General features: G+C 44.6%; 1 protein-coding gene across 1 annotated transcript in view; it reads left to right on the forward strand.

The window, feature by feature from the left end:
- Window positions 1-27,683, forward strand: part of LOC144799482 (calreticulin-like) — a 161,847-nt gene that overhangs the window by 74,993 nt on the left and 59,171 nt on the right. The window contains exon 5 of the mRNA XM_078670817.1: window positions 13,430-13,639. Coding sequence (XP_078526943.1) covers window positions 13,430-13,639 — 210 coding nt within the window. The remainder of the gene's footprint in view (window positions 1-13,429; window positions 13,640-27,683) is intronic.

Below are 27,683 nucleotides of genomic sequence, written 5' to 3' on the forward strand. Positions count from 1 at the left end.
TTGACATGTTTTAGCTCTAAATCGCATAGTCGAGTGATCCCATAAGGTTGTATGTTTCATGCAAGAATATTATATGTTTAATCGTGGGAAATGTATTGTAATGTATCTCTTCGTGATGATTTTAAATCAGACAATACAATGTATTTTACCATTTCTATATACAATGATATTGTGGTATATAAATAAATAATACCGGATCTAGGTTTTACTGGACATAGCAATAACAGATAGCTCAATAAATAAGAGTCAAGATTCGAGGTAGTAGGAGTTTGCAGGTTTAATACAGCATAAAGGACAGGAACAGGACAACCTGCACAGGAATAGGAGGACAGGGCCCTGCAGGGGGGACAGGGAATGAGCGAGCTAACGTTTAATAACATTACATAGGTATATATACTAAAACAGTTGCATTACAGTGAATTACAGTAGGCGGAGCAGTGGGTGTGGTCAATAGCAGTCGCGAGAGATAAGAGTGAAAGTGGGTGTAACAAGAGGCGTGTACATAGACATGTGATGTAAACGTAACAGAATATGTCATAAATGGGGCGGAAACATGGAGGGGGCTACCTAAGGAGCCGGGACCTCTAACCTAATGGTGCGCGCAAACTGACAATGACGTGTTACTAGGAGAAGCTGGGGGCTATGAACTCTGTGCTAGGAGCAGAGACTGAAGTCTGGAGAGTCAGGGCGACATGTACCTAAACCCTATCTAGTATCTAATGTTTAGAGGACATGTTGATATAAACTAAGAGTCAGGAGGGGAGAGGCTAACAGACTCTAAGACTGGAGCATGCATTATTCTACATGTAGTGCGTGATGAAGAATATTAAATGACCATTAATACAGTATTTCTCTTACATGGAGACGTAAAGGCTAGACAATGACGGAAACTATTGATGCGATTCAGTAGCTTAGGAATGCAGAGAAGGAGGGCTGGACTGATAACTAGAATCATAACATACTCTTGGCAGACTCAGAGGCAGAGCCAGGCCGAGCCGGGCACTGCGAGGCAGGAAGTAAGTGAAGGGTCGAGGATACAGGTGGGGGCTGTATCGCTCCTCAGCGAGGGCTCAGGAGACAGGAGCTGAATCTGGTGTCCGGGCCCTTTTGAGGCCTAGAAAACGGGGACTTTACAATGAAATAACGTGCACACTGGGAAACGTGGCAACGTAGCTTTACACAGGCCTAATACTCGTAGCTTTCACGAGAACTGGAAACTGGCATACTAGAGATGGACACAACTGTAATTGTGTCTTTAATCAAACATGGGGAATACATATGCATATTAATCATGCACACATAACATAAGATGGAGGACACGTGGGGACACAGAACATGGCAAAATTTACTTTTCCACATTCCCTCCTTGTCACTACGTTTCCATCAGGAAACATCAATATTCATGATACCATCTATCATTTCATACAGTATCATTTGCTCGTCTCAAATTTTCTTGGAACGGGGTTTAGAACTAGGAATACAAGAGGTAGCACAAATGCCGCAAATCGCGGGGCCACATTGTAAACAGAGGCAGCAACTGAATATGATCGCTACTGCAATACCCAGAAATGACAATACTTTCCATCCCCAGGCGGAAATCATATTCCAGAACCAACCGGACCATGTCCAGGTGCCTGGATCTTGGTGTAACATATGGGCAATATTATGGAGTCTGGTAATAGCTGAATAAACAGACGGCGCGTTATTAGGAATGAAAATGCAGCAACTAGATCCGATGACTCTACATGCCCCGCCCCTATCGGCCAGTATGACGTCAAGGACGAGACGATTCTGGAGCACGACAATTCTCATAAAGGATTGCTCTTCGGTTAAGTTACTTAGAGCAGAAGTAGTCTCAATCACTACTGCTTCGAGGGTTCTGGTTAATCTACGTATCAGTTTACTATTTACGACAGTACCTAAATAGGGGAAGACACCTTTATTGATATCTATGTATTGCTCTAGAGCAGTTTCAGTATAATCGACAATCGGGAGGTCTCTTTTGTGTCTAGTATGTACTAGGTGGGAATTCCTATGATAGTCAGGTGGGGCTAGAAAAACTGGTGGCAGTAGGAAGGCAATGTAACAGGTTCCCTCCCAATCGAGGGGCAAACGAACATATGCGGTCTGACCACAAACAAAATAAGAATGACGTGAAGCTTTGAAAATAGATTTCCTACTGTCACTATACTTGACAATAGTAGTACAATCACTATGGCCTACATGTACGGAACCATTATTTCGGACACATAATTCGCCTTTAACTGGTAATACTGAAATAGTAGGTAGGTCTGGAGTAGAATCAGACTGAACATTCAGGACCATAAAATTCGAAGAATAATTACTCAAATTATAAACTTCATTTTCTAGATCTAACCCTATTCTGTGGGGAAGACCTTGCTTGTCTGGAAAACATGTACTGTTAAGAAGAGACATATCTGTTGAGGATGACGTTAACGTGGACCATGCTCCACACGAACCATTATGTGAAAATGGATAAGGAAAGAGTGGCAGAACTCCCTTCGGTGTCTGGAAAGGGGGGAGTCGACCACACACCCAACAATTAGTGGCATTGCTGGTCTGGTGTGAATAATGTAACATGCGGATAAAAGAATTATTTCGCATAGCGAGACGATATGAGAGTTCATGAGGAGGCAGATCACTAAACGTGTGTTCTACTGTAGCATTAGCAGACTTATTTACATGAGAAACTGGAAAATACAAATAAAATGCATAACATGTGTAGGTAATCATAAGGCTGAAAAACAATATGAAACTTAGAAAAACGATACATCGGATTGAGTTTTGACTAACTCTCTCACTATGGGGGTCTATTTTATACATGTCAGAAACCGGTCTAACCGTTTCACCTAGGGGAGGACTTAGACAATCAAACTGGCTGACTTATTTTACTAGACCTTAGTTTTTGCTTATACTCCTGTTGCGGAGTGTTCTCTAACAGGGAGGGTTCAGTAACATTGTCTTTTGCGGGACAGTCCTTAAGAATAGTACTTTGGCTATTTTTAGAATCCTCGGAAATGATCTTTGAAACAGGTTTCAGTCCATAGAACTTCTTTATATGCGAAAGATGCACCCAGCCTTTTCTCCCCTCCAACTTCACGGCTGTACGGGTGGTTAGGAGGACCTGTCGGGGCTCTTTCCAGCGAGGCTCCAGCGGACTTGAACGATCAAAATTCCGGACAAGAACCATGGATCCAGGAACGATTTCATGCGGTGCCACCTCGGTATTGTCTGGAAATGCGGCGGCAACCTGTGAACGACAAGAGTTGAGGGCAGACATCAAGGAAGCTAGGTAATCTGTCAGCATATTACTTGAAACATCTGTAATACTTCGAGGTCTAGGTGTACCCCACATGTTAGGGGGGCGGCCGAATACGACCTCATACGGGGACAGACCTGATCTGGAATGTGCGACCATGCGCATATAAAATAAAGCGACTGGCAGAGCTACTAGCCAGTCCACACCTTTTTCTTGACATACTTTTGCAATTCGGATCTTCAGAGTCTGATTATGTCTCTCTACGAGACCGGCTGCTTCAGGATGGCGTACACAATGGAACTTCCACTGGTACCCTAACAAAAGGGAAACGTGCTTCATCAACTCAGATGAGAATGGCTGGCCGTTATCAGAATATACGACTCTAGGGAGTCCGTAGCGGGGGAAGAATTCACGAACCAACTGCTTGGCAGTGGTCGCGGCTGTGTAATCTGGGACTGGATATGCTTCTGTCCACCTGGACAAAGCGCATACAACTACAAGGACATACTTGAAACCTCGACATCGCTCCATCTGAATATAATCTATTTGGAGGACTTCAAAAGGGTGGTCAGGGGGCTGGAATCCACCTTGTTCCACCGGGACACTTTTACCTGGATTAAACTGGCAACATATCATACAGGTACGGACCTTCTGTTTGGCTGCAGCTCGTAAATGCTTGTTGAACCAAATGTTCTGGATACTGTCTAACATAGCTTTTTCTCCTAAATGTGCTGGACTATGTGCGGTATTGATAATGACTTGAACCATAGAGTCGGGGAGAAACCATGTGGCTCTACCCTTCGTTACCCATCCCTGATCTGTCTGGACCCCTCCTTGTTCGGACCATTTCTTGATTTCATCGGGAGTAGCATGTAACTGAATATCTATGACATCTTGAGTAGGGTCCTTAACTGTCATACATGTAGTCGGATCTGGAATATGTGTCTGTGTCGGGTTAACTGAAATGTCTGGAGTCTGTGCTGTAAGCTTGGCTGTTCGATCTGCTAGATCATTACCTTGAGAAATAGTGTCAGTAACTTTCGTATGTGCTTTGCACTTCATGATAGCAATAGATGTCGGTAAATGTATGGCATCTAACAGAGCCTGAATAAGGAGACCATGCTGAATCTTGGTTCCATGAGAAGTCATGAAACCTCTCTCCTGCCAGAGCACTCCAAAGTCGTGTACGACTCCAAATGCGTAACGTGAATCTGTGTAAACATTAACTTTCAGGTTCTTAGCGTATATGCAGGCTTGAGTCAGAGCAACTAGCTCTGCTGCTTGAGCAGACAGGGTGTCAATACGGTGTGTTTCTATAACTTCAGTGTCTGTAGTCACTGCATACGCGGCTACTAGTTCTCCTGTACTTGTTCTCATACATGAACCATCCACATAAAGTGTCAGGTCGGGATCTGGTAATGGAATATCTGTCAGATCTTGTCTTGGCTTAGTCATAATGTTAACTACTTCCACACAGTCGTGTGTGGCAGGATTTGAATTAACTGATGGTAACAGTGTAGCAGGATTTAGAACGTTGCAGCGTCTGATTTCTATGTGTGGCTGGAACAATGTCAATTCATAACCTGTTAAACGTGCAATTGTCAAGTGCTGAGTTTGTGTTCGGTTTAAAAGAACTTCCACAGAGTGTGGAACTTGTACTGTCAAGGAGTGTCCTAACACTATGGAATCACTTTGTCTGATAGCTAGTGCTGTGGCTGCAACTGACTTGAGGCACGCAGGCAGAGCCTGGGCTACAGGATCTAGTGTGCTCGAAAAATAAGCACATGGCTTGTATTGTCCTGCTTGATCTTGTGTGAGAACAGATAATGCTGTACCTTCACGTTCAGTGACGAAAAGTGTAAAAGGCTTACTGTAGTTCGGTGTAGCTCGAACAGGAGCTTGGCATAAAGCTTTCTTTAACTCATTGAAACTAAGTGTATGTTCAGATGTCCAAGGGAGGACAGTCGATACGGCTGCCTCCTGTGTCGTTAACTGTATCAGTGGCTTGGCTAGAAATGCATACTGAGGAATCCATTGTCTGCAGTAAGAAGTAAGGCCGATAAAAGCACTTACCTCCTTCTGTGTCTTGGGCTGAGGAAGACTCGCTATTAACTGGATACGGTCTGGTGTCAACTACCTACCCCACTTGGACAGTAAGTGGCCTAAGTAGATCACTTGCTGTACACAGAATTGAAGCTTCGAAGGGGACACCTTGTGCCCCATCTCGGCAAGGAAATACAAGACTGTAAGGGATGCTCGCTCGCAAGCACGTTCAGAACGGGCTGTGATTAGTAGATCATCGACGTACTGGAGCAGGGCAGTGTCAGTTGGCATGTGAATGTTGTCTAGTTGTCTCTTAAGTGCTTGACTGTAAATACTAGGACTTTCTGTGAAACCTTGAGGAGCTCGTGTGAACATATAGCTCCTTCCATTTAAACAAAATCCGAAAAGAAACTGGCTGTCTGGATGAATGGGGACACTGAAAAACGCGTTCTTGAGATCTATGACTGTGAAAAATGAGGCTTTGGAATCAATGGCTGTCAATAGGGAAGAGATATCTGGGACAACTGGGTACTGGGGAATAATACATTTATTAAGTTCTCGAAGGTCAATCACTAATCGATATACTGGAGGTGCATTCGGATCAGTACGTTTCATGACGGGAATAATCGGAGAATTACATACATTGGAGTCAGTTTCTACAACTACCCCTTGAGCCATGAGCTCGTCAATAATTTTGGATAAGGCTGCTACAGCCTCAGGTGGCAGTCTGTACTGTCTGATTCGTGGCAGGACTACACCTGGCTTGAGAGTCACACGATGGGGTGTGATTTGCATATAACCAACATCAGTTGGACCTTGCGCCCATAGATGCTGCGGAACATTAGACAATCTCGGATCAAAATCTCGTAACACATAGTGACCCTTGAAGTCACGTAGGAACAGTCGTATTCCTTCTGGGGAGCAGCAAATAACTGCACCTAATTCTTTCAGTGTTTTAATACCTAACAGATTTTCTGGACATGACTTCGTAAGTAATAGATCAGTAGTGCGAGACAATGGACCTACTTCTAGAGTAACTGGCTTAGATATCTCGTTTACAATAGGCTTTCCTGAAAATCCAAGGGAAACATTTCTAGAGCCTGAGAGCGGAGCCCCTGGAACTTCGGCGTGGCTGATGGTGGTCCTACTTGCCCCTGTATCAATCAGAAACTTTCTGTCTTTCCCTAGTACTTGACTATGAACATAGGGACCCTCTTGATCTACAGGAATCTCGATGAGAGGCAAGCCTACCTCCCTCTCTAGGCTGTTTCATGAATATGGCTGATACTCTGGATACTCGGACTGTGCATACTGGTACATCTGCTGTGTAAAATGCTGTGTTGCAGCGATAGGCTGCGGTGCTGGAACTGTCTGTTGTGCATTCTGTGGCTGAGAAGTCTGTGAAACTTGTTCTTGTCTAGGCGGACGTGGGCTTTCTTTAGTCTTACCAGTAGCTATATTGTGTTTCAGAACTGCACACTCGTTTATAAAATGACCTGGCTGTTTACAATAATTGCATGTCCCTTTAACGGGAACTGCAGGATGACTTGCTTGATTCAGACCCCTCTTCTGACTGTCTTGAGGAACAGATTGTGCAACTAGTACTTTCATTTTCGTGTCTTTCATACGTTTTCTTTCATGATCTTGCTCTTCTCTGATTCTATTCTGGTGGTACTGGAGCATCTGTAACATCTGGGACGGAGTATTAGCTTGCCAGGTACTTTCGACTTTCAGAACTCGGTTCTTAACTTGTGGACTTGAATTCTCGACTAATTTAGTAACAAAAAGATGAGGGTATGACTCGCTACCTGTCTTGAGGCCACTGTTTATAATAAAACACTTTTCAAATCTAGAATAAAAATCACTAGTGTCTTCGTCTTGTTTCTGTTTACAGGCTGAGATTGCATCCCAGTCTTCCTTTTTAGTGGCTAATAATCTAGGCAAAACTTGTATTAACAGTTCTGGTAATTCTTTACATTTATCTCCTAGACCGGTACCTGGTACTCGTATCTTATCTTCAGCTTCGAGAACTGCCCAATCGATCTTTTTCTCTCCCACCTCCCAATCTTTTTCCTTGAGTTTCTCGTATACCCCTGCGGGCAACAGGACCTTTAACATTTTAATTATATCTGGATACGTGTATTCTCCCATACGGAGCATGTCTTTTAATTCTCGGTGGAACCCTGCTGGATCTTTGTCGTGACAAGGAATTAATTTCTTCATCTCTAAGAGTTCCATCTTTGTAATCGGGGTGTAAACAAACACTCGTTGCATTTCACCATCTGTTGTCCTGACTGGGTGTACTTCTCGTAACGGGTTCTGTCTATCTATGTAAAACGGTTTACTTTCTGGGGGTGAGACATGAACAAAATGCGGGTTCAAGAACGTTCTATATTTGTGGCGCTGTTCTAGAATGACACTAATTAAATCGGTACCTAAACCTTTCCATTTATACTGGAGTAACTCGTTCAGGACATCGTGTAACGGACCTGGATCAGAGTGTTGACCCTCATACAGAGTAATGAGGTGCTGGATCATATACATACCCACCAGTCGTTGCTCGGCTGGGGGCAATTTCAGAAACATTTGTGCCACTATTTCGTCTGGAAAAGTGGTAGAATCAGTAATCCATCGGACTGCTGATCGGACTAGTTCTTGTTCATGCATAGTACTTAACTCACTATAACCGATTCGTGACTTCAAAATGTGATCGGTAGCTTGAAATACTTGTTCTAGAGAACCTTGTTCTGGTGCTGGATGATGAAAAACTGTCTTGTGTTCTAGGCATAAATGGCGATCTGGAAATCTAGATTTTCCTACATACGCTATTCTAGTGGGATTCTCGTCGTCTACCTCTTCGGTAGAGTCATTTTCTTTCTCGCTTACTTGTGCTGCTTTACGTTGTTCGTGTAACTTTAGTATTTCTTTACGAATTTTCTTGTACATACTCTCTATACTACTGATAGTCTTGTGCTTACCCTCGGCTATATTATCACTCCACCTTGTCAGGATTCTCATTTCGGCTGGATCTTTGGTCGGATAATCTTGTTCCCTTATTAAACAATTAATCAGAAACTTTAATATCATGAGCTGGATCTCAGCTTTTCGTTGAGACATGGCTTCGCCAATACTTTCTGGATCATTCCCTGTACGGATGAAACGATATATTCTGTCTAAATCTCCTTTCATATCTGGTAGGGTGTCTAAATACCCGGTCACCCGTCTTACACGGATGGAATATATTACTGTACTATCATCACCTGCAACTGGATCATAACGGCATTCAGTAAGAGCTCGTCGGATATCTGCAACGGACTTAAATTTGGGCGTACGTTGTAACGCACATTCATGTAACTCGGCCAACGTTCTACGTTGGTGTGGTGGCGGGGTACCAGGAGGACCTCCTCCTGCGGCCCCTAAACTGGAATCGTCGACTGACACTCGTCGTACCGGTGCGGTGGGAAATTGTAATGTAGGCTGGACCGGGGGTACCGTAGCGGGTACTGCAAAGGGTGCCCCGGTGTCTGGGGGAGCAGGAATTGCCTGATTTACAGGGACTGGCGGAACAGGATTTGCATATTCTGGGACTGTGTCGTCCAAATAGGACGAGATGAAAATATCAGCTGCGGTCGGTTTGTGACGTAGCTTGGTCGGAACTAATGGTGGCGGAAAATTACTGGATGCCTCCGGGGTCGCTTTTGGCAAGCCCTCGGCAAGAAGAGGATACATACCCTTAATAAGGGCATGCCTCTGTCTGTCTGACTGTTCGGTTTTGACTCGTTCACCTATCTCGATTAATTCCCTTTCTTGGGCTCGTTCTAAAGATTCTCTACTTAATTCTGACTTTCTGATTTCTTTTTCGGTTCTTTTATGAGATTCTTTGCGCCATACCTCGATGGCATCTTTCTGTGACTGTCTGGCTTTCTTTTTCCATAATGCTTCTTCTACTCGCATGATGCACTCGGCATCCCATGTGCCTGATACAGGCCATCTATACTTTTCCTCTAACTGTTTGGTATACTCTACCCATAAATCTAGATATAATATGGCACTTATGCCATGCTTTTGATACATAAAATGACCTGGACTGTCCCTAGGCGGGACAGGAACTGCTGCTTCTAGCAGACCTTTTCTGGTTTTTAACTGACGTAGTTTAGAAAATAAGGGCATGACTGAACTGTAACCTAGACACAGTACGCAATTACAATACACAATGAACACGATAAATACTCCACATTCATACCACGACATTAAAATACATGAAGAACATTTAAAATAACAGTTCGAACAGAATACTACCTGGAATACTGAAAACAGAATACATGAATTTTCTCGAGAAACAGAACTGACTAGAACAGAAACTAGATGTACTGCTAAAACAGTACGAAACTCACCGGTCTCATAAAGAGACACGTTAGGACCCGCATCCACCAAAGTGGACACTTCGTTTTGGGTCTGTGTACCACCAACCCACGGACCAGAGTCAATTTAGATTGACCCTGTCTAGATACTACCCCAGCAATGGTACTCACCGGGCAGCAAGAACGGAAGGCCTCGGACTGGACTGGACTGCTTCGACGCCGGACGGACGAACTTCGGACTTCTGTTACGGGTGGGCCTCCGGATACCTCGGACCTTGGACTCTCGGCTTGGGCTCCGGTCGGGACTCGCCGCGTTCCTCCACCGCCTCGTCTGGATGCTGGACCGCCACCTCCGTCTCCTCCGTGGGCCTGAGGGATACTTGAAGCAGAAATATCTGCCGGTGCGCAGAAGAGTTCCGTCACGGCTGCAGAGGGTCAGGGGGCCGGCGTGGCTTCGCCGGCGCGTGGGGAAAGGGCAAGTGCCTGTTCGGGCGCCATTATGTGGTATATAAATAAATAATACCGGATCTAGGTTTTACTGGACATAGCAATAACAGATAGCTCAATAAATAAGAGTCAAGATTCGAGGTAGTAGGAGTTTGCAGGTTTAATACAGCATAAAGGACAGGAACAGGACAACCTGCACAGGAATAGGAGGACAGGGCCCTGCAGGGGGGACAGGGAATGAGCGCGCTAACGTTTAATAACATTACATAGGTATATATACTAAAACAGTTGCATTACAGTGAATTACAGTAGGCGGAGCAGTGGGTGTGGTCAATAGCAGTCGCGAGAGATAAGAGTGAAAGTGGGTGTAACAAGAGGCGTGTACATAGACATGTGATGTAAACGTAACAGAATATGTCATAAATGGGGCGGAAACATGGAGGGGGCTACCTAAGGAGCCGGGACCTCTAACCTAATGGTGCGCGCAAACTGACAATGACGTGTTACTAGGAGAAGCTGGGGGCTATGAACTCTGTGCTAGGAGCAGAGACTGAAGTCTGGAGAGTCAGGGCGACATGTACCTAAACCCTATCTAGTATCTAATGTTTAGAGGACATGTTGATATAAACTAAGAGTCAGGAGGGGAGAGGCTAACAGACTCTAAGACTGGAGCATGCATTATTCTACATGTAGTGCGTGATGAAGAATATTAAATGACCATTAATACAGTATTTCTCTTACATGGAGACGTAAAGGCTAGACAATGACGGAAACTATTGATGCGATTCAGTAGCTTAGGAATGCAGAGAAGGAGGGCTGGACTGATAACTAGAATCATAACATACTCTTGGCAGACTCAGAGGCAGAGCCAGGCCGAGCCGGGCACTGCGAGGCAGGAAGTAAGTGAAGGGTCGAGGATACAGGTGGGGGCTGTATCGCTCCTCAGCGAGGGCTCAGGAGACAGGAGCTGAATCTGGTGTCCGGGCCCTTTTGAGGCCTAGAAAACGGGGACTTTACAATGAAATAACGTGCACACTGGGAAACGTGGCAACGTAGCTTTACACAGGCCTAATACTCGTAGCTTTCACGAGAACTGGAAACTGGCATACTAGAGATGGACACAACTGTAATTGTGTCTTTAATCAAACATGGGGAATACATATGCATATTAATCATGCACACATAACATAAGATGGAGGACACGTAGGGACACAGAACATGGCAAAATTTACTTTTCCACAATATGCATAACATAACAAAATTCATTCAAGGGCCTGAGGCGTCAAGGCCAGGAGATCCTGGCCAAGCAATCACGATGACACTATAGAGAAACACTTGCTGCAGCACCTCAGCCATATCAGCTTTGCATTTAGTTCTGAATGTTCCTTGGTGTCTAGCTCTGCTCCAAGTTTTTCTGCCAAAGGGTACATTCAATTAAAGATGAGTGCCATTGTACACTGCTTTGAGGTGGTGCACTTGCATAAGACGTCTGAACGGCAAACCACTTAAGTTGTAGCCAAAATACTTCATAGCCGTCATAACCCGAGGATTCCACACAAAATGCTGATGCATTAGAGCACTCACATATCTACATTCTATAACTCTTTCCAAGCAACAATGATTACTTAACCACCAACAGCCAGTACTGGAGGTATCTCCAGCTGTTGTCACTCTAGTCTTCTGATTGATATTAATATTCAGTGGATGACTGTAAGCATTCAGTCCCAATCTTCAATCTGCATCTGAATGAGGGTACAGTCACAAAGCAAATAATTGTGTATGTCACAAGCCTGGACAACTAGAGCTCCAAGGGTAGGAGGGAAACTGCTCTTTCTGGGTATTTCTTCAGGAAGATCAGCAATACGTTTGAATAAAAGAGTGGGATCATCTTTTAAAGGCCCTTCTGCAATTCCCCAGGCTCACAACTTTGACTATAAAACTGAGCACTGACTTCAGGAGTGCTGTTGACTTTTAAAAGTCCTGAGCAAACCTACAAAGGCACCGAGGAGTAGTGCTGTTAACTTTTACACTTTTAAAATACCTACAAAGGCGCAGTTAAGCTGCTGACATTTACAATGCCTTACTTAATAAAACCTTCCATGCCATGATACCAAGAAAGTAGATGATCCCTTGAGGAACCAGATTTGCACAAGTAACAAAATATTAAACTGCATAGCCCAAACAGCAATTCAGTAATTGTGACGTTATCTACTTGGTTTTCGGCTCTCTATAGTGAAATTAAAGCCCGGTTTCGCCATTAATTATGTTTTAAAGGCTTTTTGTGCCAATCCTCTACGAACACTGTAGACCCATAATCCTCTGCTCGACGTTAGAAGTTCCTAGTAACACATTGCTTTTTCCATAATTGTGGGCTGTGACCCGATGTGCCGGAAATGGGCATAGAGTCCATCCTACTTTTTCCTGCCTGAGTCCTGGAAATTGAGTGCTAGTCGCCCTTCCCCAAATCGGCGGGTTAATCTTCAGTGTGACCTCACAGCCCTTTCGCGAACAGGCCATCAAGTCAGAGCTTTGCACTGGCGGAGCAAGAGGAAGTCCACTGGTGTAAGCCTAGTGCTTTCCCAATCCAAAACTGAGCTGGGGAACTGAAAGTTTGATGTGATGGACAAACCTCTGGTTCACAGTGGTCCTACCTTGCTGCTGAACTCTCAATCAAGCCCTAATTATAGAGTTTCTGCTGAAAATAGTACAAATATAAATAAATACAAAGAATGTGGTAAAGACAACAAATGCAGCCTTTCTATGGTATCATGTAGTCCTAAACTTGTGGTCGAATTTTAGGGTTGATATGCGTGTTATCGCTTGTGTGATGTCCTGAGTCTAAGCAAAGCAGCAAAAACATCCAAAGTCGAGCAACTGCTGTTGTTTCAACAAATTTGTCCTCCACAACTTCTCCAACACCAGCACTACAAATTATAAAAACAATTTTGTTCCGACTGAAAAACTACTAAGTACACATTTCTTAAATCCAGCTAGTTAAAATGTTACTTCATGTTTTTGAATCTAGCAAATGCATGACTGAACTTTAGCCACATGGGGGAGCCAGTATACTGTGACGCTGCTTGGCCTTACAAGTTTTCTCTGCACCTAAGAATCAGAAAAGCGCGAAAAGTTGTGGTACAAAAGGACGCTTGAGGCCATTTTTATTGCCCCATTGATCTACACCGTTGTATTGTGTGTTTTGATTTTCCAGTCGTCATGTACTCACTGTACGCAATCCCAGAGCAAGTGACCAATGATGTAATTTGTTTTTCTCTTAATCTTCATTCTCCCCCACAAGGATGATGAATTCACTCACCTCTACACTCTAATAGTCCATCCTAATAATACCTATGATGTCAAGATTGACAATGCAAAAGTAGAGTCTGGAACGCTAGAAGAAGATTGGGATTTTCTTCCAGCAAAAAGAATTCTGGACCCTAATGCAACAAAACCAGAGGACTGGGATGAACGAGAACAAATTGAGGATCCTGATGACAGGAGACCAGATGTAAGTAGACTACTACAGAAGACTTCTATTCTCCTATTTACATATTTTTTAATTCTCTTATTTAAAAAAAAAAACATAATGCAAAGATACTTAGGCCCTCATTACAAGTGCAGTTTATATCCCAGTTCAGCCAGTAAGAGGAATCATTAGCTGAATCACAATTATAAATTATGTATACGTTTTCCCTCTGCACATTTCACCAGTAAAAACCTGTCAAACTCTGTGAGAGAAAAAGGGCCGGAATTGTGCATACACTTATTCCTGTGTTATTCCCCATCACTAAGGGCCAGATGTAGGTAGGACTTATTTACCGATTCTTAATTACCGAATTTTACCGATTCGGTAATTAAGAATCGGTAAATAAGAAGGGGGGACATGTAGGAGCATCCAGATGTTTCATTTACCGAATCGGTAAAAATCTGTATTTACCGATTCGGTAAATACCGACCGGTAATGCCCATTCATTCCTATGGGCTTTGAAGCCCATAGGAATGAATGGGCATTACCGATTCGGTATTTACCGAATCGGTAAATACCGAATTACACAAGGGTGCAGGGGGTGTGACTTTGACACCCTCTGGCACCCCCAAAAGAGGCTCAGGTGCCATGTGGCAGGCATACCTGCCCTAAGGGCAGGTCTGCCTGTCATATGGCATAGGTGTGCATGCACACCGGAATCAGTATTTTACCATCACAAATACCGATTCTGTAAGGCTTGTGGGACTCAGAAGAGTCCCACCTACATCTCAAATTTACCGATTCGGTAGAAATACCGATCGGTAAATTTACCGATCGGTAATTTTACCGAATCAGTTACACATGCCCCTACATCTCATTTCTGTAATACCGGTCGGTAACGGCCGAAAATACCGATTTTCGGCCGTTACCGACCGACCTACATCGGGCCCTAAGTCATTAACTCGTAATTTCAAGGGAATTTTCCCAAGAGAAATACCAACTCCTGCACTTTCAATATTTCCCTGTATGGCTATTCTAAGGTCGTATTTGTACTTGACCAGTTTCCAGGGTCACCCGGTAGGTCATGGGTTACAGCAGCATCAATTTGAGTCATTCACTACTCGTGACCCGAGCCCCCAGTATTACTGGACCCCGAACTGGATAACTTGATAACTAAGCACTAGACTCTCTCAGGGTACAGTGACAGAGCAGTCCCAGGCTTGCTCAAGGAGGTGAGATGAGTCAGGATACAGTTCACCAAGTAATACCAGTTAATAAGATAAGTGTCCAGTCATTGCTTTACATTATAAAGGAAATGTACTTTAATTTGTAAATACAAAATTAACATACACAGTGAAAATCAGAACTCTCTATGATCCTTTGGACCAAAGTTCTGACCCCAAATATTATTATAGCACCTAGACACTAGGCACTATAAAACAAGTTAACATTGATATATATATTCCATGTTGCACAAGGTTACTCTAAAAAGCTAGATCAACTGTACCAATGCTTTTCTTCAGTGACTTGACTCATGCAGTTGAAATAAAGTCAACTTTACTGGTTCACCCACTGTTTCACCACCCAAAGGCATTGAATTGCCCACCCCCCTTGGAAGGGACACTTCTCAGATGGTATCAGTGTTGTCGTTTGGGAGCTTGATGTCTAGACACGTTTACTGGAGTCCCAGTAGCCCAGTAGCTACTGAGCTAACCTGGTGAAGGTCCCAGAAGTCCCCTATACCCTCTGATGACACAAAAAGGGGTGAGGGCCTGTACTTCAGAGCCCACTGGTCGTTTCCAATAGAAGGGCACCCATGGGATTGTACGGTTTGCTAGTGGTGCAGGACAAGCAAGGGCAAAGCTGAATACTGTGCTGGTCTTGGGTTCAAATGGTAAATTCTCCAACAAGATAATCTCCAACTGCAGATGGAAGCACCCACAGGATCCCAAAGCACAGTGAAGCGGTCAGGGATGAGCTAGTTTCAACTTCAGTGACAGTACTTTTCCGCTTCCATTAGCTTCAGCAACTGCCTCGAGTCTCTTTGTACTTTAAAGCATTCACCCTTCCACAGTCTCCTCCGACAGGTCCTAGCAGATAGCTCTCTGTTTCCTGGGATGTTGTAAAATCTTTCACCTTGTGAGCCGAAGCCCAGCCCCTTTCATCAGACCGGCAGAAACACCTTCTCAAGCCCAGGCCCTATTCCTGAGTCTGGCTGGGAAAATGGGAATCCAAGCGACTTCTGTTCCTGGGTCTCTGCTCCACCAACCGCACTGGTCTGTGGCTATTCGCAGAAGACAAGTGAAATATTGAACAGCCCACTGGCCGATGAGGCCGGTCTTTAATCGTGCTTTGATGGATAGGATTATCTTATAGGGTCTGCTATACGTGAATCCTGGGTGCCCCTCCAATCCAGTTGGCATATTTGCTGCATTGTCACTAAATGGGTAAAGCCTGCTGCTCCACTTTTCAGTCGTTTAGTGCCCATGAAGGAATGTTCATTACCTCCATGCAAGAGGTCCTGGCTACAAGAGTGTTACTATCACCCAGAAGAAGGGAGCGGAAGGTTGTCCCTGCATCAGCACAATCTGAGCTAAACACAAGTAATAGCAGGCTCCTTCCGCTACCCAACCAGCTTCCTGGGAGGTGGAATTCCCAGCAGAACAGATACCAGCTCAGTTTACATTAACCACTGGCTCACCAATCCATTCTCACCCATTGATCTCACACTTGACATACATATCCCAAAATATAGTGTTATGGAAGGACGTTGCAGGTTTCTTTTTCTTAGGGGACTGTGCAAACTTTGTTGATAGGCTTCATGCTTTTTCCTGCAGTCTATCAGGTAACATTATTTTTCTTCCTTGTTAATCTTTGTTTATTAGGTGATAATTTATAGATATTATTTGTAATATGCTACCACTTAGGATACACCCCTGTTTGAAACAGGTGGCCCTGGGCTCTATCAATTTGATAATTTCATCCCTGAATTACATCAGCTGGTTGTTAGTCACACATAAGATGTTCATTCAGACTTCTTAGATCTGAACCAGGGAAATGAAGATCTGTTGACTTATGTACACTATTGTTATCAGTTGGCTGCTGAAACCCATTGGTCTCAGTCTAGGAAGGAATCCCTGTTTTAAGACAGGATCTGAATATAAATTAAATTATGGTTTAGCCTTACTGCCTGTAGACCACAAACCTATCTGCCTTACTATTACTGGTGTTAAAACTTGATTTAAAGAACTAATATGTGGCAGATTGAAAGATGAATATATGAACAACCGTACATTTACACCTTCGCTTGAGAGAGGGCCTATTGACATTCCACGGTCACATCCTCATGAACCATCTCTCGAGAAGAACATGAAAGCCGTTGTCTACACAAAATATCTATTGTGGTCAAGACTTTGAGAATGCCCCAGAATACACCCTGTTCTGCCGGAATTGAGAAAGCTTCTACCATGTTAGCTTCCACTGGATCCAACTTCACTCTGTGGTCTCTCCTGCATCTAAAGAGGTATTAGCTTCAATATGCTGTCATATGGTGCCAAAGGGGAGCTTGTTTAACTCCAGTAGTCCTCTAGAAGCCTGGTGGTCTCAAAACAATGTAATGAACTGGCAGACACCTTCACTGGACACCCACTATAAACTATTCCATATTGCTGTATCACTTTACATACAAAAGCCATTGCAAGGTTGCACTGAGCATAATCCTTACTGACCACTACGTACCATTTCTTTTATGTCTCCCACCCTTAATTGAGCTGCCAAAATGTCTAAAGCTGCCTCCCAACCCTGCTATCAATGTCGGCAGACACTCGCTACCGCATAATAAAACAATGTGGCTTTCAGCAGGAAAATCAGATTTGAGTCTTTGCTCTCTGTAATGAAATGTATTAACAGGGGTTACCTCATAATAAGGGTCCTTTTATGATTGCGGAATTTCCGCATCCTCCGGGCCGGCGGAAGCCACCGCCGGCCCAGAGGATGCGGGAAAACTGTAGCAGACCCACCAAAGACCCACCACCACATTAGGATGGCTGGTGGGTCCTGGTTTCCGTCCACCGCTTTTCCGCCGCGGATGGCTTACAACCGCGACGGAAAAGCTCTAATATGGTGGCGGTGTCTCTCAGACACCGTCCGCCATTTTAGGATTGCTCTCAAGATATGCTTTTCCGCGGCGGGTTTACCGCCGTTAAAAAGCATACGGATCTTCACTGCAGGGGCCCGTTGCGGGGCCCCTAGGTGAAGGGGGGTTGGGGGGTGCACATGGGGGGTACCTATGGTACCCCCCTGTATTTGTATGCAGAAAGCGGCAGGCACCGCGCGGTGCCTGCCACTTTCTACATACAAATGCAATGCGTGCATTTTTAACATTGCGGCGGGTGCAGCTAGAAGCTGCACCCGCCGCAATGTTAAAAATTTTTGGATGTGACCGCCAGGGTGGCGGTCACATCCTAATAGCACAGGAGGGAACGCCGCAGCCCATGCGGACGTTCACTCATCCTCGGTGATCGCGGACGGACTCAAGTCCGTCCGCGATCATAATCGGCCCCTAAGTTGGCTTCAGTAGATCTGCAAAGTGACCAGTTTAAAGAGGATATTAACAACATTTAACCAACGCCATGGAAAATCTTCACAGCTCACAGAAAACATACTTTTCACAGAGTATATAAAAGTCTCTCATTTCCCACATTCATATGTTTGTGTTAAGGTGTCCATGAAGCTTTTACATTATTGAGGACTTTTGTACACCAAACAGATCCGTTTCACAATAGGAAGCAGAAGAGACCTTCCCATCATCTTTTTCCCCATTCAATATTTTCCAAGCCATTCATTTCTTTCATCAGGAGCTGCAGTTGATAATATTTTATCATAATATTGTGCATCCAGTTTCTAAATCCTCCTTGGGTTTAATGTATTATTCTGTACTAGCTGCTCCAGTGTTTTGAGGGTTTCATCTTGGTGAATGTGTTGTTTTACCAGCAGTTACTAGACTGTGTTTCTTAATTACAATTTGGTGAGTAGGTGAATTATCGTAAATTGGCAGTTCACCTGGCACCCCAAACCTCAGGTTGTTCCACCTCATTAAACATGGGAAAATTAAAGGGCTTCCACTGGTGGAGACTCAGCTGACTCTGCTGGCAGAAATCCTCGACCTGCCTGCCCTGCTGCCACAAGGTCGCCAGTCGATTGTGACAGTCACTTTGCCTTGTTAGTATGGGTTGACGGATACTATCTTTTCCTGCCTGGCACCTTCATCTGAGAGAAATCAAATAATGACACCCACAAGCAGGAAGAAAATTCGAGTCTTTATTTTTTTCTCAATAACAAATTCCAGCTTTTGAAGTTTTTTGGGGAAAAACTAAAAGGTTTGCCTAAACAACATGGAACACCCTCAGCAAACTATTCTATCTAGAGACAAGCACTGCAATGGCGGTTGCATTGAAGGCAGTGAAATTCTTGCCAGGTATGTGGGCACACAATACAGGACCAGAAGAACAGTGGCCACAGCCTCTTAAAAGCTTTTAGAGGCTAACTTTAAATGAGTTCCTGAGTATTCATCTGTTTGCAATCAATGCACTGCATCTAGTAGGTGAGCAGTACCGCTGGGGGAAGTTCCACACACAATATCACTTGTATACCTCTCTTATGGATCTCACTCCTTGGAGTAAAGACTTTAAACTCCATGTATGCCCTCTCTGACTATTGGGTCAGCCCCACGGAAACATTTATATTCCCTCTGTGTCGCAACAGCCCCCCCCGACCTTATGTTCACCACTGACAGACTACAATGGACCCCACATTCTTTCAAATACCTTGGAATCAAAATATTCCATACGTCCAAGGCCCTCCTTAAGGGCAACCTTGGGGCTGCGATATCGATATATGCCATTAGATCCCATTTTCCTTACCCAGTCCTGAGGCGGAAAGCCGGGAGCTGGTGGTACGAGTGTCTATTTCATTGAATTGAATTTTAAAACTGCTTTTAATATTCGTGTGGTGTCACTTACTTTACTGTCTGTAAGCTAAGCGCCACTGTTAGGAACTGCTCCTCTTCCAGCGCACAGCCGACCTGAACGCTGTCGTGCTTTGCATCCACTACAGCGGCCGCCATCAGCCCAGGCGTGCGCGCTGACCACGCCCCCTTTAGGCCACGCCCCCCGATAGTACTACAAAAGCGCTGAGCACTAGCGCCTTTCACTATTTCCTTACCCAGTCCTGAGGCGGAAAGCCGGGAGCTGGTGGTACGAGTGTCTATTTCATTGAATTGAATTTTAAAACTGCTTTTAATATTCGTGTGGTGTCACTTACTTTACTGTCTGTAAGCTAAGCGCCACTGTTAGGAACTGCTCCTCTTCCAGCGCACAGCCGACCTGAACGCTGTCGCGCTTTGCATCCACTACAGCGGCCGCCATCAGCCCAGGCGTGCGCGCTGACCACGCCCCCTTTAGGCCACGCCCCCCGATAGTACTACAAAAGCGCTGAGCACTAGCGCCTTTCACTATTTCCTTACACAGTCCTGAGGCGGAAAGCCGGGAGCTGGTGGTACGAATGTCTATTTCATTGAATTGAATTTTAAAACTGCTTTTAATATTCGTGTGGTGTCACTTACTTTACTGTCTGTAAGCTAAGCGCCACTGTTAGGAACTGCTCCTCTTCCAGCGCACAGCCGACCTGAACGCTGTCGCGCTTTGCATCCACTACAGCGGCCGCCATCAGCCCAGGCGTGCGCGCTGACCACGCCCCCTTTAGGCCACACACCCCTCTCTGCTAGATATGTGCATGCACAGGAAGCGCAGCGGACGAGCGCAGCGGGAGCGCCTAAGGCAAGCCCGTCTGCGCCCGTCCGTGCCAAGACCGCGACAGGCGCAGGCAACTCTGCCCAATCCACCACGCATATCAGTTATCCCTCCAGCGACCTCCACCGACTACGCGGTAAGAACAGCTGCTCCTGCCAACCAGATCTGGCGAACTTCATTGGCTCGTTCCACTGTAAAATCTGCCGATGGTCTCCCATCACAACCCCAGTCCATTCACCCCCCTCCACTCCATTCCCTAGGGCTAGCCTACCGCACTTTAAAGGAGGACTGATAAATGCACGCTCTATGTGTAAACATAGCCAAGACATAAGAGACCTTATCCTCGACTCAGACCTCGACTGCCTCTTGATAACTGAAACCTGGCTAACTGAAGATAGCAATCCGGACCTAGCTATTGCCCTTCCCCAGGGATTTTCCATCTTCAGACAGGACAGACCGAAAGGGAGAGGCGGAGGAGTTGCATTAATACTGAAAAACAGTTTTACTTGCCATACCTTTAACCTAGACCCCCTAAAAGACACTGAAGGTCTTGGTTTCTCAATAAAACTCAACGAATCCTCGTCCTTTTCAGGTGGACTTATCTATCGCCCAAACGGCAATCCCTCCAGGTTCCTTGATACACTGAGTGACACTCTGGGTCATCTCTTACTTAGATACCCTCATTTCACCCTACTTGGGGATTTTAATCTCCACCTTGAGTCCAACTCCGACCAACAGGTCAAGAACTTTCTACAGACCCTAGACATTTTTACCCTTCAGCAAAATGTGACTTCGCCCACTCACACCCTTGGACATACACTTGACGGGGTATGCTCCAACTTTCCCTCTCTCACAACCCTACCCCCGGTCCCTCAAATATGGACGGATCATAGTCTGATCCCATTCCATATTAAAACTTCCCACTCACAAACTTCCAGTAAATCCAACTCTCATCCTGACAATTCCGTCAACTGGAAAAAGATGCAAGAAGCCTTCGTACTCGACCCTATCTCTCAATCTCATGTCCCCACTCTCACCGGAGACGTTGAATACGACGCAAATCTCTTCCACAGATGGATTGCTCAGGAAATCAGTGCACGGGAACCCCCTAATCGCTCCCGAAGAACAGACAAAAAACCCAAACTTAATGCCCCCTGGTTTACATCCGACGTAGCCACATCCCATCTCTCCTGTAGAAAAGCCGAACGTAAGTGGCGTAGAACGTATGATAATGCTGACCGACTATCATACATTCAACTAAGGAAAAGTTACCACTCCCACATAAAATCAGCTAAAAAAATCTTTTACATTAAAGCTATCAGTGACTCCAACCAGAAACAAAAAACACTGTTCTCTATAGTGAAATCGTTCACCCAGCCCAAAGCATTACAAACTGAAATACCCCCATCCCAAGACCTATGTAACAAAATAGCTGACTATTTCGAGGAAAAAATCAACGCCATTCAAAATAATTTTCCCCCTCCTCAAGCTACCCAAATCTCAGGTGATCTGCCTCAAAAAGCAACCCTTGGGTGTACTCTAAAAAAATTCTCTCCAGTTAGCTTAGACCAATCCAGAGAAGTTATCTTGGCATGCAAATCTGGGTCGCCCTCCGACCCCTGTCCCCCCAAAATTCTCCACCAACTCATTGATGTGGTAAATCCTATAATTAACAACATTGTTAATTCTTCTCTTTGCTCGGGCCTTGTCCCTCGCCTGTGGAAACAGGGAATAGTTAAACCCCTGACGAAGAAAGCCAACAAACCCCCGACAGATCTTGCCAATCTTCGGCCTATCTCGCTCCTCCCAGCTCTGGGAAAAATTACAGAACAAATGGTATACAAAGAACTCAAAAAATATCTTGAAGCTCATAATATACTCCATCCGCAACAATCTGGCTTTCGCCCCAATCACTCTACCGAAACGGCACTGATAGAACTCACGGACTCGATAAAAATGCTTCAAGACCAGAAAAGGAACGTCGTCCTCATCCTCCTAGACCTTACCGCGGCGTTCGACACCATCTCTCATGCCATCCTGATTAGCAGATTGGTAGACATAGGGATCTCCGACGTGGCCCTATCTTGGATAAAATCCTTTTTAACCGACAGATCCCAAACCATCGCTCTTGGTCCCTTCCACTCCAAAGAGAAGAGAGTTTCCTCAGGGGTTTCCCAGGGCTCTATCTTGAGCCCCCTCCTCTTTAACGTCTACCTCATCCCTCTCATATCCCTTATTGAGTCCTTCGGCATACTTGTAACATCGTATGCCGATGACACTCAACTCATCGTACCCTTGGAGAAAAACTCTACCAAGGCTGAGCTAAACCTAAAAAACTGCCTGAAAGCGGTCTTCCAATGGATGGACTTAAACCACCTTAAATGCAACTCCAGCAAAACGGAGATCCTCCGCATGGGAAAAAATACCACCTTCTGCCCAGCCCTCTGGTGGACAGAAAACTCTGCTGCCCCTCCCCAGACCGTTACCACTGCAAGGAACCTCGGCGTCCTGTTTGACACCGATCTATCTTTTGACCATCACGTCAGGACCGTAGCGGGCCGATGTTTCGGAATTATTAAGTCCCTGAAAAAATTCTTTGACTTTTTACCACTTGACTCTAGGAAAACGGTAGCAGTGGCCCTAATAATCTCACGCTTGGATTATTGTAATGGTCTCCTTGCTGGAGCTAAAAAGGCCACACTCAATAAGCTCCAAAGTATTCTTCACACCGCAGCCCGACTTGTTCTAAAGTTGCCCAGGAAATCGTCCATCTCCGCTGCTTTAAGATCTCTGCACTGGCTTCCACTTCACAAGAGAATATTCTTCAAGATGCTGCTTGTCGCCTTCCGGGCTTTCAATGGCTCCGGCCCATTATACCTTACCAAACGCTTCCCCCACTACAACCCGTCCAGATCTCTGCGTTCCTCCCATGACAATCTCATTCTCCCTGCCAGGTTCAATATGAAGACAAAAGGTGGCAAAACCTTACACCACTTAGCCTCTAAAGCCTGGAACCTCATGCCCAAGAATCTGAGATTCCAAACCCATGAAAAACAATTTAGAAAATTGCTAAAAACCTGGATCTACAGCCTTAAAGATGACTACACCAAAGCCGCCATATAACTTCTTCTCCCTCTAGGAAATGATCTGATCCTCTACCGGGAAATTTAGCACCAAGATGCTCCTTCCGGAGCGACCGTTGCGCTCTATAAATACCCTCACAAATTCACAAATTCACAAGTAACATTCTGGAACACTCTACCGCTTACAATAATGCGCTGAGAGGAAGCTGGATTGTACACAATAGGGGACATTTTGGAGGATGGACTGTTAATGGACTTTCTGGCTCCGAGTGCCCAAGGCAAGCTCCCACTTGGACACCTTCTCACCTTTGGCAGGGTTCGCATGGTGTTGCATCAAGGCAAAACCCTCACCAAGGACCACAAACACTCTCCGCGCTACAGTCTCTGTACATTATCGGCCATGGGAGATGGTGGTTGACATCTCTGTACAAGTGCCTCCTAGCCCACAACGGGGTGTCCCTGCAGACCTTATGGTGCAACTGGGGAGAAGAATTACACATAGTATTTAATGATAAGGAATGGCGGGTGATCCTACAGTACCCATCCCAAATAGCATGCGATGTGCGCTTTAAGTTCATTCAGGCATACACACTCCTCCGAGAGTATCTCACTCCACAAAGCAGCAGGCTATATTCCCCACAACATCTCTGAACTGCCCCTGATGCCAGTTGACACCAGCACACCTTATGTGCATGCTCTGAAGCTGCACACAGTTAAATTCCTTCTGGACTGAGGTACGAATGAGGGACAGGCCGCTCAAATGCTGCCCGCGTGTAGTCCTCCTAGGGGACTAACCTTGGTCATCATCACCAATCTGGATACTATGCTTTCACTTACAGAATTAAGGAAATATTGGTTCTTGTTATGCATTAGCACATAAGCTGCTGCTTTTTACAAGGTCATCCTACAAAGCTCATAGTGACAACTACCAACAAGAAAATAAAATATGCCAATTTTGCACGCACAAAACATTCTCTCAGCTTCCACGAAATAACAGTGAAGATACATACTTTATTTTTGAGGCCCCGGTTTCAGGCCTAGGGTACTTCGGCTATGTGATTATATAGTGTTGTGCCATTGTGGGTATTGGGAGCTGGGTAGAAGTTGCATTGATTGTACTTTTCCATGGTTTTTTTCCATTGGTTTTAATCGTGTAGTTTTATTTCGTACCACAGTGACTGTTTTGTACCTATTGCATATTGGCATGTTCTTCAGTGGTGTGGCATGTATAGGTCGTATCTTGCCACATGCGATTTGTTGGCCTTGTGAGCATTCGCACATTGCACAAAGCTCCGGGCAAAGGGGCTGCATCTTGTTTTACAGGCTTTGTAGCATTTTTTGAAATTGTATTTCAATCATACTGAACGTTAGTGTGTACATGGGCACTTTCAGTTTTCTGAACTTCAGTTCTGTGTCTGATGATCGTTATTTCATGTCCATGGTTGCGTTTATGAAACCATGGCCATAGGATGGGTGTGGTGTGGTTTCAGGTGATGTAAGTTAATGCATGTGTTTGTGGGTTTGTAAGGTCAAGAGTGGCCATCCACCAGTATGCAGACAGCACACAACCTTGTATGAAAATTGCCTCCTTCACCAACTTATTGCCCTTGAATACCATTTAACAATCAGAAATGGCTTGGAGGCACTGTATTTGGTGCACTCAGGGTTGCCCGCAGTATGCCCCCTCTAACTCTGGTGTGACTGGTATGACTCATGCGGGGGATCCGCCCGACTTCTTCACAGCTGCACAATTTTTTACATGGACAGAAATGGGCCTCTTTACTATTGGGGATTATTATTAGACCTCCACATTGATGCCTGTGGAAGTCCTTGTGGAGACTCCTGGCCTGCCCCCTGGTCAGCCCCTCACCTATGAGGCTTTGACGCGCATAGCTGTAGTTCTTTGGGGAGCAGGTGAAGATGAACCCCGGATCCATAACATTTTGCAGCTGTTGCTGGCCGTGGGTCATGAGAGGCACTTAGGTTAAGCGGCTATATGGAGCGCTTAAAGGGATGGCACATAACAACCTACAGCACCTTAGATTGACATGGGAGGGCATATTAACCAGGGAGCTAAAGGATGGGTAATGGTCAAAAATGCTGTCTTTCCCACAAAAGGTCTCTAGGACCACTAGGTTCAAGGCTATCCAGTTCAATTACTTTCGTATGACCTATCTTACCTCTAAAAATTGACTGCGATATATGGGGGAGAGCCCAAGCCTTGTCCCTACTGCGCTCAGGTTGAGGCTGATTTCTTCCACATGACATGGGCCTGTGCACATGTACAATTGATCTGGACTGCCTGTCCTATAATGAACGGGGATACATAACGGTTACTAGCGTGTTCAATTGCAAGTCATAATATTTACAAAAACGTTATACAACTGCTTGCTGATATAAAATAGATTTTAATATCCCAAAATAATCTATTCAGAGAATTATTTGATAAAAGTGTTTGTTGAACATTCAGAGTTGCTTAGATTGGTATACATGACATAACAGTTAAAAACGATTCAATCATTAAACAATATAAAAGTTGATGGGTTCCTGTCGACGCGTTTCGACACGTGGGCTGTGTCTTCATCAGGACTGTACCATCACAATGCTGTAAATGACATTTATAAACATGATTTTACTATTGGTTGTTTTTGTAGGAAAGCAGTTTAAAATTAATTCATTGCATATTCAATAACGCTAGTAAACATTTATTCAATACGATATGTCGTTAATTGCTTATATATATTCCACCTATCACATATTTCTTGTATAAATTTGAACCACATTTCTTAATTGGCAAGGGTAGTGTAACCATATATAAAATGATATTGTGCTATAATATACAGTGTACTACGTCACTGTAGACTCTTTCTGTATGGCATTTATCTTTTAACATTGTTTCTCGACATGGTGTATTCATTCATACATTTCCAAAAAGAGAACATGGGGCACATGGTATTACATGAAAAATAGAACCATAGTTTCTTAGATATTCTGTCAGTCGTATTGCCTATACAGTGTGAGCTATCTGACTAGATCATTGCCAGAGAAAACAGTTTTACAGCAAGGAACCATACATATTTGAATCCCATACTGATTTTATCCAAATATAACCTGGGTGTTGCTAGGGGGAACATGAGGTGTCAGCTTGGGTTATGGGCGCCTAGGTATGTGGTGAAAACGACCTAACTTGGTACATTGGTGCTGAAAGGCTAAATTTTCATTTCGTCAATTTAACATGTTATCATCAGTCAGACCCTTTCAAATTGCTGTGCTTCCACTCTCACCTGTGAGAATGTAGCTAAAGCTATAGCCACATGGATGATGTTCTAATTAGATAAACAGTCACGTTGTGCACCATGGGGCGATGATCGGTATCTGGAAGTATAAACCGCAAAAGTCACCCAAACGGTATGCATAGAACCATGTTTAATCTAGATGTAGGGAAACATAGTTCATAGTAGCAGCGATGTATATTACCTTTGCGTTAGGTCTCTAAAGGCACTCGCGGTTTGTTGCAACAACGGCAAGATAGCGTGTTGCGTAGACAAGAATAGTAAAGCGTGCTTGTCGCCTGGTATTATGGGGGTTGTAGTTTTCCTCGACCTTATGGTACGCCAAAGTATCGAACTACCTGCAATGGAGGGAGTCACTATTAGGGATGTGGAGAGTTTCTATTTATGGCTGTGAGTGGGGATTTTACTAGTCCTTACCGGGAGATTTAGCGGCGTTGTCCTCAAGATAGGTAATTAAATGCAGCGCATGAGTTCTCAGAGGGGCGCGCAAACGTGATGTTTCCCGATAACGGCAAGGTACAGGATGGATCTATATTAATGGGCAGAAAAAAGAGTAATGGAGGAATTAAAAAACAGGAATGTCTGGTGCCGTCATCTCGGTGGGGATTTATATTTCTAATCTTACCGGCGCTGGCGTGTGCTCTGTGATGCATTGGATACGGCGTCTTCTTTTGTTTGATAGGAGTCTCGGCAGGGCATTTGCCTGGCTCATTTTATAGTAGGGCTTTGACTATTGGCTGAATACAGTGTCTGTTCCTTAAAGGCATACAGGCTTTATTCAAGAGCGGAGTCTCGTGTTGCTCTATATTTCAGAATGCAGAATATTTACTCATATTTGAAATGGGAACAGACTCTGCAAGACTTTCTTGAGTGGATTAATGCGGCGGACAATAATCTTCGG

Source organism: Lissotriton helveticus, chromosome 1_2, assembly GCF_964261635.1.
Source record: "Lissotriton helveticus chromosome 1_2, aLisHel1.1, whole genome shotgun sequence".
Classification (NCBI taxonomy): Eukaryota; Metazoa; Chordata; class Amphibia; order Caudata; family Salamandridae; genus Lissotriton; species Lissotriton helveticus.